The sequence below is a fragment of the Microtus pennsylvanicus genome, chromosome 18 (genome assembly GCF_037038515.1).
Source record: "Microtus pennsylvanicus isolate mMicPen1 chromosome 18, mMicPen1.hap1, whole genome shotgun sequence".
Taxonomy (NCBI): Eukaryota; Metazoa; Chordata; class Mammalia; order Rodentia; family Cricetidae; genus Microtus; species Microtus pennsylvanicus.
Window position 1 is genome coordinate 41,026,121 of NC_134596.1, and position 14,411 is coordinate 41,040,531.

General features: G+C 39.2%; 1 protein-coding gene across 3 annotated transcripts in view; it reads right to left on the bottom strand.

Moving 5' to 3' along the window:
* Acer3 (alkaline ceramidase 3) overlaps nucleotides 1–14,411 on the bottom strand; it is a 66,943-nt gene that overhangs the window by 36,782 nt on the left and 15,750 nt on the right. For 2 of the 3 annotated variants that reach the window (XM_075952393.1, XM_075952392.1), the window contains exon 2: nucleotides 2,667–2,777. In XM_075952393.1, the coding sequence (XP_075808508.1) occupies nucleotides 2,667–2,777 (111 nt within the window). Of the gene's footprint in view, nucleotides 1–2,666; nucleotides 2,778–14,411 lie in introns of those variants that run through there. The other variant, XM_075952394.1, reaches the window with a different exon arrangement.

Consider the following 14,411-nt stretch of genomic DNA (forward strand, 5'->3'; position numbering starts at 1 on the left):
CACTATATATCACAGGGAAATCCTAAATTTAACTGTATACTGTATTTGTGACTTGTATACCTTCAGACGTTTAAGTTACTCACTGATGTCCTTTTCTGCTGTTTATATAGACTCTCCTAGCACTTCTTGTAAGACAGGCAAATTCTTCAGCTTTTATTAGTTCTTACTATTGCCCCATTTTTGTAAGATTGCTTTTCTTGATTGGTAGGTATTTTTTTTAAAAAAAAACATTCTAATCTATTACCTTATTCTCTGGCTTATAAGGTTTCTGTTGAAGTTCACTGAGGTATATTAAGAGTCCACTTTATGCTACTTACTTCTTTTAAGATATTTTGTCTGTTGACAATTAGATTATGTGTAGTAGAGGCCGTTTGTTTGTTTCCCAGCAACCCAGACCCTCAAATAACCACACAGAAACTGTATTAATTAAATCACTGTGTGGCCTATTAGCTCTAGCTTCTTATTGGCTAGCTCTTACATATTAGTTTAACCCATCTCCATTAATCTATGTATCACCACATGGCAGTAGCTTACTGGCAAAGTTCTGTCCAGTGTCTGTCTCTGGCAGGGCTACATGGCTTCTCTCTCACTCTGCCCTTCTTTCTCCCAGCATTCAGTTTAGTTTTCCCCACCTAGCTTTGTTCTACCCTATCAGGTCAAGCCAGTTTCTTTATTAATCAACGGTATTCACAGCATACAGAGGGGAATCCCACATCAATTACATGTCTTTTGATATTTAAATTTGGACTGAATCTGATTTGTGATCTCCTACTTTAATATTCTCTCTACAGATTTAGGAAGTTTTCTGCTATAATTTCTTCTCTCCCTTCTCCTCCTCTGTGTGTGTGTGTGTGTTGCTAAAGACTGATCATTAACTTGTGATCGTTAACTTGTGAAAGTTAAGTGCCCTACCTCAAAGCTACATATCCAGCCCTGCTATATATTTTTTTCTTTCTCTTTTGACAGTCTCATATGGCCTAGGAAGCCTCAAACTTGCTATGTAGCAAAGGTGATCTTGAAATTTTGATCCTCTTACCTGCTGAGATTGTAGGCATGAGTCAGCATATCCGCTTTACACAGTGCCTGGGATAAAAGTCAAAGTTTGGGGCATGCTAAGCAAGCATTCTACCAGCTGAGTTATATCTCCACCCCTATAATTTCTTACCTTTTATTCCCTGTCTTCTTCTATTCTTTCATGAACTCAAATAACTCATTTAACTTTTTTTTTTAACTCAAATAACTTTTTGATGTTATTCTACAAATCCCTTAAACCTCTTTCATTCCTCTTTAGTTTCCTCTCCTGACTGACTATGTATGTTTAAATAAGCTGTCTGATTCACTGCTGGTGTTCTCTACTAGAGGTTTCATTTCATTCGTTATATTTTTAGCTGCATAATTTTTGTTTGATTTTTAAAGTAGTATTTCCATCTTTCCTTTAAAATTTTCTAATAGATTTCTGAATTGTTTTTACTAAGGCTAGTTAAGCTTCCTTTAAAAAAAATTGTTTAAGATATATTTATGTATATGAGTGTTCTGCCTGCATGTGTGTCTGTGCACCACATACATGCCTAGTGTCTGCAGAGGTCAGAAAAGGGTGTCAGATCCCCTGAAACTGGGGCTATGGATAGTTGAGAGCTACCATGTGGGTGCTCGGAACTGAAGCCAGGTCCTCTGCAAGAGCAACAAGTGTTCTATACCATGGAACCATCTCTCTAGGCCCCGTGTGAAGATTTCTTAAACTACTTTGAAATTTTTTGACAGAGTCTTCCATTCTTCTGGGGTCTATCACTGACAACTTACTTTGTCTGTTTGGTGAGGTCATATTTCACTGCTTGTTTCTGATGCTTTGAGACGTGAGATGTTGTCTTCTCATTGAAGAATTAGGTGTTATTTCAGTCTCTGTCAGTATGGCTTTCTTTGTGCTACCCTTCTTCCCTTAACCTGTTCAGAAATTCTAAGCAGGCAGATGTGTATTTCCTAAGTCTGTGACCACTGCAGACATTTCAGTACTCAGGGGCGCTCTTAGACTGAGGTGTTGCTCCAAGACTGATGGGGGAGCCTAGCTCTATAGATCTGCAGAGGACGCAGGGAAAGTTTCAGAGGGACTCAAAAAACCTGTTGTGGTCGAGAAGTCCCCACAGCTGGAGCTGGAGCTGACAGGGATCCCTTTGAGTAGCAGGTGAAAATGCTGGTGCCCAGATGTGCACGCACCTCCCACCAGCTCCTCACAGAGTCTGGGCAGTCCCCAACTACAACGAGATCTACATCAGAGTTTTGAGCCAAGCAAAATATAAATTTCAGGTTCACTGTCAGGACCAATGTCAGAAGGCAGATAAACGTCTCTGCCACTGCTCTAATAGATGTGATTCCTTCTGAACACTCTGGCATATCAAACAAGCCTGAACTCAGGAGCACAGCTGGGTGTGGGTGTGCACTCTCCAAACAATCTCAGGCTCCACTACAGTCGCTCACCTTCTTACCAACGCCTGAGGCTTTCAGAGAGACTCTTCTGTGGACAGGTGTTATGAGACCTCTTATTACACTTATGGACATTACCTCTCATACACTACAGCTTTTGGTGTGTATTTATTCACCTGAGACTGTTCTCTAGCGTACAGAAGACTATTACAGCACACCACTGTTCTTAGATGATGCCGTCTACGTACCCGTGAGCGCTAAGTAAGCAGCAGTGTACCGCTTCTCCAGTCCATCTCTGATGCTCTGAACTGCGCCAAAGATCGGAGGTATGATCATAATCAGGTTGCTCACTGTATTCCCTACATGGGGAAACACAAGAAAATATTAGTTAACCAGCGACCTTAAGAATACATTCATTTTGTCTTTAGCAATAGTTAAATAAGGAACTCACTGGAAAGACTGTGATAAGATATCATCAAGGTACTACAAAAAAGTCTTTATTCAATACAAATTTCTCAAAACAATCAAATAAAACAAAGATACTTCCTGAAAAATGAACCTAAGGATGTTTTAGAGTATACCCACTTAAGGCAAATTTCTAAATTCTAAAAGCAAGCAAAGAAAGGATCTCAGAAAAACCTCGGAGATACAACAGTAAGTTAGGTAAAGCTGGAAGTCTATACTCAAAGTGTGGTTCTCTGTAAGTGGATGATAATATAAATTCTGATATTATAACATCACATAATATAAATAATGATAATATAAATAATTGGGTTATTTACTTTGGCCGTGGAATTGAAAAGCAATGAACTGAAAGTTTACATTTTATGTGTTTTTGTAATATTTCATTTTCCTTGTAGTGCTTCCAGGACGTGAGACAATAGATTTTTAAATTTTAATTTTTCTGTAATGTAGTGGATCTTATAAAATTTTTGTTCTCGTTTTTATTTTTTAAAAAAGTTCTCAGTGGGCAAAGGTGTGTCCCCAAGCCTGATGACATCACTCTAATGTCTGGGGTCCATACATATGGTGGAAAAGCAATTCCTTCACACTGTTTCTGATTTCCATGTGTGTTCTGGGATGCATGTGTATGTGCACACATGTAGATAAAAAAATAAAATGTAATGAAAATAAAGTTCAAACATGAATAGCAAAAGAATAAAACCAAGTTGCCAAAGTTGTTAGTAAAACTAGGAAAGAAATGATAAACAATATAGTGTTACGATAGGCAGAGATGAGTAGCATATTTTCATGTTTCAAGTGAATGATTTTCAACATCAAGATAAATCATCAGCAAAGTGAAAAAGTAGAATGGAGATATTTTCTCAAACAATCCAGAACTGAAAAAGTATATTTGCAACAGGTCTTTTCTCTGGATCAAACTAGATAATGTAAGAAGCCAAAACAAGGACATTACTTATGAGAAAAGATGAGATAAAAATCTAAGAAACAGGGGCTGCAACACAGAAAAGTAAAAGACCAAGAGTTCAAGATATCAGTGATGACGCAGCTGGAAATAAAGCAGGAAAGGCAAAAACTGCAGGAAGTTTTCAAGGAAAAATAGATAATTAATAAGTCAAAATGTTGGTAGGATATCTGATAAAAGTATTGAAAATCTGTACTAAGTTCAGTCAACCTGGTCTCAACTGAACCAGGCATCTGTTGCTGAATATTAGGCTACTTCAATTGTATTACTGTAAAGTATAACCACATACTGTTGGTCCTCCATATCTGTGAACTCTGTATTATTCTGGAAATACTGGAAATATTTTTAAATGTGTATATTAATCACAGATTTTTTTCTTGCCATTATTCCCTCAACAATAAATTACAGTAACTACTTACACAATATGTGCATTGTATTAGGTATTGTAAGTAATCAAGGGATCATGGTGCATATTGAAGGATGCGCACAGATTATATGATTATATTATGCCATTTTATATAAGGGACGAGCATCTGAAGATGTTTGGAAGAAGGCACAGGTCCCCTGGAACTAGTGAGGCCCCATGCGGTGCTGGGCCCTGTGCAAGAGTAACAAGTGCTCTTAGCCTCTGAGACAACTTTCCAGACATATGTTTTAGAAAGCCGATTTAGGAGCTAGGAATTCAACTCGGTGGTTCAGTGCTTGCCTAGCAAGACCTGGTTCGGGACTCAGCTCCAGCGTGGGGAGGGAGTAATGGAACAAAAGAAAATGAAAAAGTTGATTTAAAAATAGATATAAAATTTCCCTTTAAATGGGAAATTATATAAATGATAGCAAAATAATATACATGATTGCAGACTTAAAACTTTTTTAAACTGCTATTGATCAGGTTCTAACCAGAATCGGTAAGCCATGGAGCAATTTGAGCAAGAAAAGTTCACAAGAATTGCTGAAGAGAGTGAGATGTACCTCAGTTGGGAGAGTTCTTGTCTATCATGCATGAGAGAGACACTAGATGTTAGGAATTGATTTCCAATATCACACTAACCAAGTGGTGCGTGTCTGTAATTCCAGCACTCAGCAGCATGAAGATCAGACGTTTAAGGTTATCCTTAGCTACATAGTGAATTGAAGGCCAGCCTGGGCTACATGAGACTCAGTCTCAAAAATAAAAAATATTGGTGCTAAGTCACCTGCTATACCTTGGGAGGCAGAGATAGAAGGATCTCAAGTTCAAGGACAGATTACTAATTAAAAGAAGGAAGTGGAGTAGCCAGTAGCTAAGAAGCAAAGAGAACTCTGCAGAATAAAGGAATAGCAGGTGCAAGGAGACCTCCCTACTCACTGGGGTAGAGCGGTGAGTCAATCTCTCTCTCTCCTCTCTCTCTCTCTCTCTCTCTCTCTCTCTCTCTCTCTCTCTCTCTCTCTCTCTCTCACACACACACACACACACACACACACACACACACACACACACACCTCACCCATCAAAAAGAAAGCTGTCTTCTAAGATGCCAGCAAAAGCTGACCGCCCTGCGAGGGTGGGGAAAAGTTCCTGGTACTATGTGCTTTGAACTAACTTCAGGACCTGGGTATTAGAGAAGCTTCCTGAGCTTGCAGGAGCACATGGTACAAGTTTCACCTGGACTTCAAGAACCGGCACCAAGTCGTTGCCTGGCCAAGATACCAACACCAGGAAGGAAAAGTCCTTCCTCCTGTGATGTATCTCTAGTGCCCTCCACTGACACAGTTTAACTCCTGCTGGCTGTCAAAGAAAGAGTTGAAGATAGTATAGAACGGAATCCTGAATTTGGAGTACAGAACAGGCAATAAGTGACTGTGGTGGTTAAACTTTCATCGGCTGTGTCTGAACTCGGCTGTGGCTGCTGAGGGGCCCTAACAACCACATAAAAATAGGAGATGAGGTGAAATAATGATTTTCCTTTTCTTCTCCATATAATTTTATGTAGTTACGGTGTTTTGTAATTTAAAGTGTTAAAAGGATGAATGATACATAAATAAAGGTAAATTACTTCTGCTAAAAATTTAATTTGGCTTGGAATCAATTCCTTGAAAATTATATAAAAAACAGCTTAGTTTCTGGAAATAAAATACATTCATACACCACACAATATTTATTAAATAAAAAAATTCTTCTTGGATGTATATTTAAATGAATTTAAACAATCTTTTCAAGAAGGCTAGAGAGACGGCTCAGTAAGTAAAGTGTTGTCTGTGTAGCCACGGGGACATGAGCCATCCAAGGGCTGAGTGTGGTAGCGTGTACCTGGAACCCTAGCTACTGGGGCTGGAGTTGACACTGCGGATCCCAGGGGCTCTCGAGCTAGCCAGGCGGACAGTAAGGTGGAGAGCGACTGAGGACAACCCTGGCACTAACCTCTGGCCTGCACACCCACGAGTGTAGGTGAGTGAACCCTCTTACACAATGCACACACACAAAAGGAAAAACACATTTTAAAGAGCTGAAATGTTTAACCAGTCCCTGTATATGATGCCATTTATAGGCCAGGCTGGCAACATTCTGGTACCTTCAGAATTGCTTAACAAAGTCATTTTTTTTCTCAAGAAAGACTCATATATTAAAGTACGGTGCTATGATGAGAAGTTGAAATAGTTCCCCGACAAGCTCATGATTTGACCACTTGTTCCCCTGCTGGTGATGTTATTTTGGAAGGCTCTGGAATGTGTAGAAGATGGGGCCTAGCTGGTAGAAAGGAGTCATGAAGGGCAAGTCCTTGAAGGTTATGCCTAGCCCCTTGTTTCTGTCACAAACTCTGCTTCTTGGCCCACAATGTGAAGAGCCCCCACCACACTCAGGCTTCCAGCCGACCCTGCCAGGGTGAGCTGAAGCTAGGATACATCTTCAGATTATGTCTGTCAAGCATTGCCGTCACAATGACCACAAAGCAACTAATAATACACAAGGGAAAAGAGAAAGACAGGAGGAAAGTCAACAGCAAAGGTAAGTTTAGAAGGGAACTCCGACAGTAGGTGGAGCCAGAGTGCTGGCAGGCTGACAGGAGCAGGCCCTGAGGGGACTAGATGCTACTGCAGTTTAGAGTTTAGATGAATCTGCAACTACATAACCATCTCTAAGAGCTAAGAATCAAATATAGACACATTAAAAGCTGCAGAAACAAACCCACTGTGCTTTACTGGTGCTTCTAAGAACTCCTACTGTCAGCAGATGAGCTACGTGAACACGGTAAAGTAACCCTGAACTCTCCCCAAATTTCATTTTGCCTAATATTTTCATGAAATGTCTAAATAATGCTAAAAACTCCTAGGACTTCAAAGCTGGAAAAGGACAGGGAGATCTGGGAATAATCTCTCCAGTTTATAGTAGGCAACACACTATTCTATGGGGGCAATTTATTAACTAACACCTGAATTTAAAAATGCATAAATAAAAATATTTAAACAATTATATATTTAAGAAATACAATCAGATAATATGTATTCAGTCTCAGCATATCCAGTATCTTCTAGACCATACATGGTGGTGCACACCTTTACTACCAGCATTTCGGAGGCAGAAGTAAGTGGATCTCTGTGAGTTCAAGGCCAGCCTGGGTCAGCAGGACCTATCTATGGAGAGAGACCCTATCCCAAACCAAACCAAACCAAGGCCTTCTGACCTCTAAGGTACCTCACTCATGCACATATCCACACGGGGACACAAACAAAAACACACAGTTAAAAATGAAAAAATTAAACAAACAAAATAGTGCACCATGGCTTATGAAAAGTATTTTTCACATTTTTAAAAAGTTAAAGCCATACACTATAAAAATGAAATATACAATGGAAGCAGAGTTTAGGCTTGTGAAAAAATACAAGATGATGTTCAGTGGTTAAGAGCACTTGCTGCTCTTCCAGAGAACTTGGTTCAATTCTCTCAGCACCTCCACAGTGGCTCAAAACTGGTCTGTAATGCCAACTCAAGGGGAGCCAGTGCCCTCTATTGGCCTACAGGACATGAGTCACAGTGGTGCACAGATATGTATGCAGGCAAAACATCCACGCCTATAAAACAATACGATAAAAATTAAAAAATAAAATTTGAAAAAAACAGCCATTATTTTAAATTTGTCCAATTAAAATTAACGAAGTCATTCTTTTCTCCAAATTTCTTTGGTGTAACAATTCCATACTTTAACTTTGTCTGAAGTTTTCATTTACTCTTCATTATTTGCAAGAGGTGGGCAGTGGTGGAGAGAGCTGACTGCTCTCCCAGCACCCACAGCGGTTAGGTACTCACTTCAGACTGCTCCTCTTCTGGATTCCTTAAGAACTTGCACGCACATTTAAATATGTACACAAAAATGATAATGCATTTTAAGTTTAAGTTATAAGATGGGACCACTTTGGTTATGAGAGCCCTGGAACTGGAGTCACAGACAGTTGTCAGCTGCCATGTGGGTGCTGAAACCGAACCTAGGTCTGTGGAAGAGCAGCCAGTACTCTTAACTACCGAGTCATTTCTCCAGCCCTGACACCATTTATACTTTTATGATTTATTTTCACTAAAGTTTTTACTTTGTAATGATTTCTTATATTGTCCTAAAATATGCAAAATAGTTTTGTTTTTAAAATTTTGTTACCCTGACTTATTTGTGTAGGGAGCAGACAGGGCCTGAATGCCAAAGGCACACAGATATTTGCAGGACTCAGTTCTCTCCTCCCACCATGTAGGTCCAACATCAAACTCGGGTTGTCAGGCTTACAACAAGTGCGTTTACCCACCCTCTAAACCATCTAGCCGACCCCAAAAAATTTAAAAATAATCTTAAAGTAGTCACAAGAGGGAAAATATTTTCCTTTATTCTTCAAGACTGTAAGGATTCCCAAAGATTAGTAGTTAGGTTCCATAACTTAAAAATAAAAGTACCATTATTATTTTTAATATGTAATAGTGATGTCACTACTTTTTAAAGATATATTTTTAAATTATATGTGTGTGTGTGGGTCTGCACGTGGGTATGTGTATATGTGTGTTAATTACTGTGAAGATGCCATAAACTCTTATAAAGGAAAATATTTAATTGGGGCTGGCTGACAGTCTCAGAGGTTTAGTCCATTGTCATCATGGTGAGAAGCATGGTGACACACAGGCAGACACAGTGCTGGAGAAGGAGCTTGAGAGTTCTACACTCAGATGGGCAGGCAGGCAGGCAGGCAGCATCAAGAGAACTGGCTTGAGCTTCTGAGACCTCCAAGCCCTCCCCCTAGTAATGCACCTCCTCCAACAAAGCCACACCTCCTAATAGTACTGCTCACTATGGGCAGCCAGAGTCAGATATCTCTGGAGCTAGTGACAGGGGGCTGAAATACAGATTCTAGAAATGAAAGTTATGCCCTCTTGCAAGAGTACACATTCTTATCTACTCTGTAGCTGGGTTCCATCTCTCTAGCACCCTACTACTGCTCTTAAAAATAATTGCAGAGTCTCACACTGTATGTGATATTATACACACACACACACACACACACACACACACACACACGCACAAATGCTAATAGCTTCTTATTTAAAGAGGTTTAAAAATACTGTGAATATCTGTTGTCTCCTCGGGCTGCCGTAACAAACGACCATAGCGGGCTGGAGAGATGGCTCAGAGGTTAAGAGCACTGGCAGCTCTTCCAGAGGTCCTGAGTTCAATTCCCAGCAACCACATGGTGGCTCACAACCATCTGTAATGAGATCTGGTGCCGTCTTTTGGTGTTCGGGCATACATGGAGGCAGAATGCTGTATACAAAATAAATAAATAAATCTTAAAAAAAAAAAGAAAAAACGACCATAGCCTGGTGTCTTTATGAACTTACTGGTTAGACGTCTTAAGTCAAGGTGTCAGCAGAGCTTTTTCCCTGAGGAGCTCGCTCCTCTGAGCTTTGGTGGCTGCTGGCATTCTCTGGCACGCTGGTTGTAATGCATCATCTCGGTCTCTACCTCCACTTTTGCCCACTTCCTTCTTCCTGTGTCACTGTGATGTCGTGTTCTTACAAAGATTCCAGTCACTGGATCTACAACACCCTAGCTCCGGTATAATTTAATCCCAGGATTTCCATAACATCTGCCAACACCCTATATTCAGATAGAGTCACACTCTGAGGTGCCAAATGGACTTGAACTTCTGATGAACGTTATTTACCCCCACAATATCACTGAACAAATTTTTTTTTTTTTTTGGTTTTTCGAGACAGGGTTTCTCTGTGGCTTTGGAGCCTGTCCTGGAAATAGCTCTGTAGACCAGGCTGGTCTCGAACTCACAGAGATCCACCTGCCTCTGCCTCCCGAGTGCTGGGATTAAAGGCGTGCGCCACCACCGCCCGGCGTGAACAAATTTTTAAAAGAAAAAACATAACATATTTTAAAGCAGCAATTCTTTTTGTTGTTGTTGATTTTTCCAGACAGGCTTTTTCTGTGTCACCTGGCTGTCCTGGAACTCGCTCTGTAGACCAGGCTGGCCTTCAACTCAAGAGATTTTCCTGTCTCTAACTCCTGAGTGCTGGGGTTTAAGGTGTGTGCCACCACTGTCCAGCTAAATCAGCAATTCTTTTTCAAACTATAATTTTTTAAACTAAAATATAATACTCAAATGGTTTATCAAAAAGTGAAACAGGCCAGGTGGTGGTAGTGCACACCTTTAATCTCAGTACTCAGGAGGTAGAGGCAAGTGGATCTCTGTGAGTTTGAGGTCAGCCTGGGCAACAGAGCGAGTTCCAGGACAGGCGCCAAAGCTACAGATAAACCCTGTCTTAAAAAAAAAAAAGTGAAATAATAACAAGGAAATTTTCCTTAAGAATTCCTTAATCACCATATATAATATAGTAAACATGGTTTTTAGAAAAGATTTCTTTTGAAATTTATTTTCATTTTATGTATATGAGTGTTTTGTCTATGGATATGAATGTTTTGTGCAACTGTGTGTGTTGTGCACCACACAGATGCAGTTCCCAAAGAGGCCACAAGAGGGAGCGAGGAGTTACACATGGTTGTGAGCAGCTATGTGGGTGCTGGGAAGCGAACTCTGATCCTCTGCAATAGCAGCAAGTGCTTTTAACTGCTGAGCCATTCTCCATATTATTAGAACATATTTATCTATACATTTTATTATCCCACAGGTTTAATTCCTGAGTATAATCTCCTCATGAAGAAATACTGCCCAGCATTTCTTTTTAAGAGTGGGAAGACTGCAAGCTATAAGAGCGTCTGCATTCCTATACTCCCTGGCCAATTCTCACAGCAATCTAAGACTCTCTGCTGCGGAAATCAGAATCAGCTGCAATAAAAACAACACTCTTTTGGACATTTACAGGAAGTTGGTCTAGTTAATGCCTGGGCATCCATATTTCAACCAAGTGTGCTGTATAAAATAGTAAAATCAGAAAAATGCCCTATGAAACACCGCATGGCAACAGGGATTGAAGAAAGCATTCTCAGCAATGAACTGGCACTGGGAGCTCCTTCCTATCTGAAGCTCTGGTTTAGACTGGGTTTGAACTCCAGGAGGTCTCTGATCACCCAGGAGGCTGGGGTGGCTACAGGCAGGTTGGTAAGTAAACTGGGTTCAGGTAAACCTCAAGTTCTGCGTGTTTTTAAGAGTCGCACTCCCAGCTCTTGAGTATACATCTATTTAATGCTCTGCCATGGAATTATCATGAAATAAAATTTACATAGACAACTACTACACACCCAAGTTTGTAGTCATCAGATTCACAAGGCTGCTCTCTAGGAGAAGCATATATGAGACTGTTTTAAGATTGAGTTTAACTACCTGATTTTTTTCATGAGCACCATTTTAACTTGAAAGAATTGACAGGTAAATTATGACTATTTATTCTTGGGAATATAGAAGTTCTTTCAGGAAATAAGCAAAGTGAATGTTCCTTTGAGATAAACAATTTTGTGGTTTTTTCCTAATGACAAAATATTAGCTTTTCAAGCAAAACTCAGTTTTGAAAATCCTGTAACTACCTCTGTGAGACTGACAGCTTGACAATATTTACAGGCTTATCTGGCAATGCCAAGGTGTTATATTAACAAATGTGATTTTTAAAAATATTAAATAAGTACCTTATATCTAAAAGTCCTATATCAATAGTGAACCTTTTTTTCCCAAATGGCTGAGGCATAATCCTTATAAAATCATACGGATTTGGTAAAAGATCATTTGAAATGCAAGTAGAACTGGTGTATTTGCAGTGACACACTAAAGCCGGGTCAATGACACAGTCAAGGTCTACGTTTTAACTTATCATAAGTCTACAACAACTTGTTAAATTTTAGTATAGTATCAAAGAACACCCACAATTTTTGAGGAAAGCTAACAAAATACTTTTTTTTCCAACTAACTGTCTGTGTTTAAAGCCTAATATTTTTATACACTTGATCCAAAACATTATTATAGACTAAATGCAAAGGAAAAAGGGAGAGTCCAGTTGACTTTTATGAAGTCTAAAAATGTAAAGAAATAGCACTCTTACTGATTTAATTGTTACTGTGTGTGCACATGTGCATGAGGCGTGTGGTAGGGCACCTGTGCCACAGCCTACATGGGAGGTCAGTCTTACAGGTTCCAGAGCTGCACCTTAGCTCATCAGATTCGCAAGGCAAGCACCTTCACCCACTGACCCAGCTCATCAGCCCTCTCAGTAACTTTTTTTTTTAATCAAGCAAGAATTTTAGTTATAATACTTAGCCCATTTACATTTGGCAAATTAAGGAAAATACTCTATAATTTATCCTATCTTTGTGAGTCTAAAGTTTTATGTCTATCTTTTATCATAACTAAGAAAAAGTATAACCATAACTATCTGTTCTTCAACTCCTTCAAAGACCCCAGAAGGATATAACAGTACATAAGTTAACTGGAAGTACATTGTAAGCAACTTCCAAAACTCTAGAATTGACAGAGATATCTCACTGCCTAGACAGTCACCCAAACTTCTTCTGTAACATGGGGCAAACTTTTAAGAGCAGGAAGAGGAAAGATTTCCATTAGTGGTGGAGGTCAGTGACAGAATCTTGCCCAGTATGGAGGTCACAGGTTCAATCCTTAGCATTTGAAAGAAAAGAACACTCAGTTGGAACAGTAGCAGGGGTACCATAAGTCTTTTACAGGTCATTAATCATAATATAAGAGAAAACAACAACAACAAAAAACCCAAGTTTTGAAACCCCTGGTGTTGCTCTGGAGGCTGGAGCTTTAGATGACAATAGACGACGCAAGTATAAAAACGTTCCGAGAACGCAAACCCTTGAAAACAATCATTTCTTTGCAAAGTTCCTTTCATTCTCCAGCAACAAAGAAGCTTTCATATGCTAACCACCAGAGATTTAAAGCAGTGGAATTAAAAATAAGTGGTAGAATAAAGGGACAAATAGCTCTAGATACAAGAGCTTTTTGTATTACACAACTCAAGAGTTCTTCATATCTCAGTTGATGACTGTGTTTGTTTAGTGATAGGAAAAAAATGCAAATATAAAGATGGACCTGAGCCAAAGCCCTGATCATGTTTTCAATATCTGAAATAATTTCATTTCATTTTACTGGCTTATAATATTTTAGTATAAAGCTACATAATATTTTATTCACATACTTTTCTAGCAATCAATATTTAGCTTTTTTCCATTTTTTACTATAATGGTCAATGATATAATCACCAAAGCAAGTGTGCACGCACATATACAAAATCCTTTTATAAGTATTAAAAAATTTATGGCATGCTGTGCACAGTTACAATTTCAGACACAGGCATTTGTTTTCACTTCTCTCTACCTCTATGAATGCTTCAACAAAAAACTTAAGGAGCATTAACCTAATAGACTTTCCTTTGTTACAAATGAGGGGCTAGAATTTCCTACATTTATACAGGAAGCAAAAAAGCCATCTCGAACTAGTGTCCCGAGTAAATGTCCCTTTCTTTAGCCCCATTCTACTTTTCTTCCTGTCTTAAGATATGTTTTGCAATAACAAAACACCAGGGACTGGACAGCTTATTTACGTCACTGTTCTGGAGGCAGAAATTAGCGAGGGCTTCATGCTGCATCATAACCTGGTGGATGAAAGAAGAGCGGTGTACACAAGAATTAGGGAGACGTCAGGCTCACTCTAAGACAAATCATCTGTGCTCGGAATACCCATGACCTAATGACTTCCAAAAAGTCTCAACTCACAATAATGGTACATTGCAAATTTAATTTCCACATAAATTTTAGTGGGCATAAACTATATTTAGACTGTATCATTCTCATTTTTCCCTTCCTGGTTCCAAAAAGTATCCAATAAAATTACGTTCTCTTACTGTTGGCCCTAAACAATAATACAAAGACCTATTATCTACCAGCACTGTTTTTTTTTCTTCTGGTGACAGGGAACATGGGTACAGATACTGAAAGTAGAACCACAATTGAAGCAATTAAGAAGTTATATAAAAATTAATTAAAACAGGGCAGCAGACACAGTTCAGTGGTAAAACATTTGTATGGCATGCATATGATCCTAAGCCTAAGACAATATAAATGCACACACATGTGAGTGC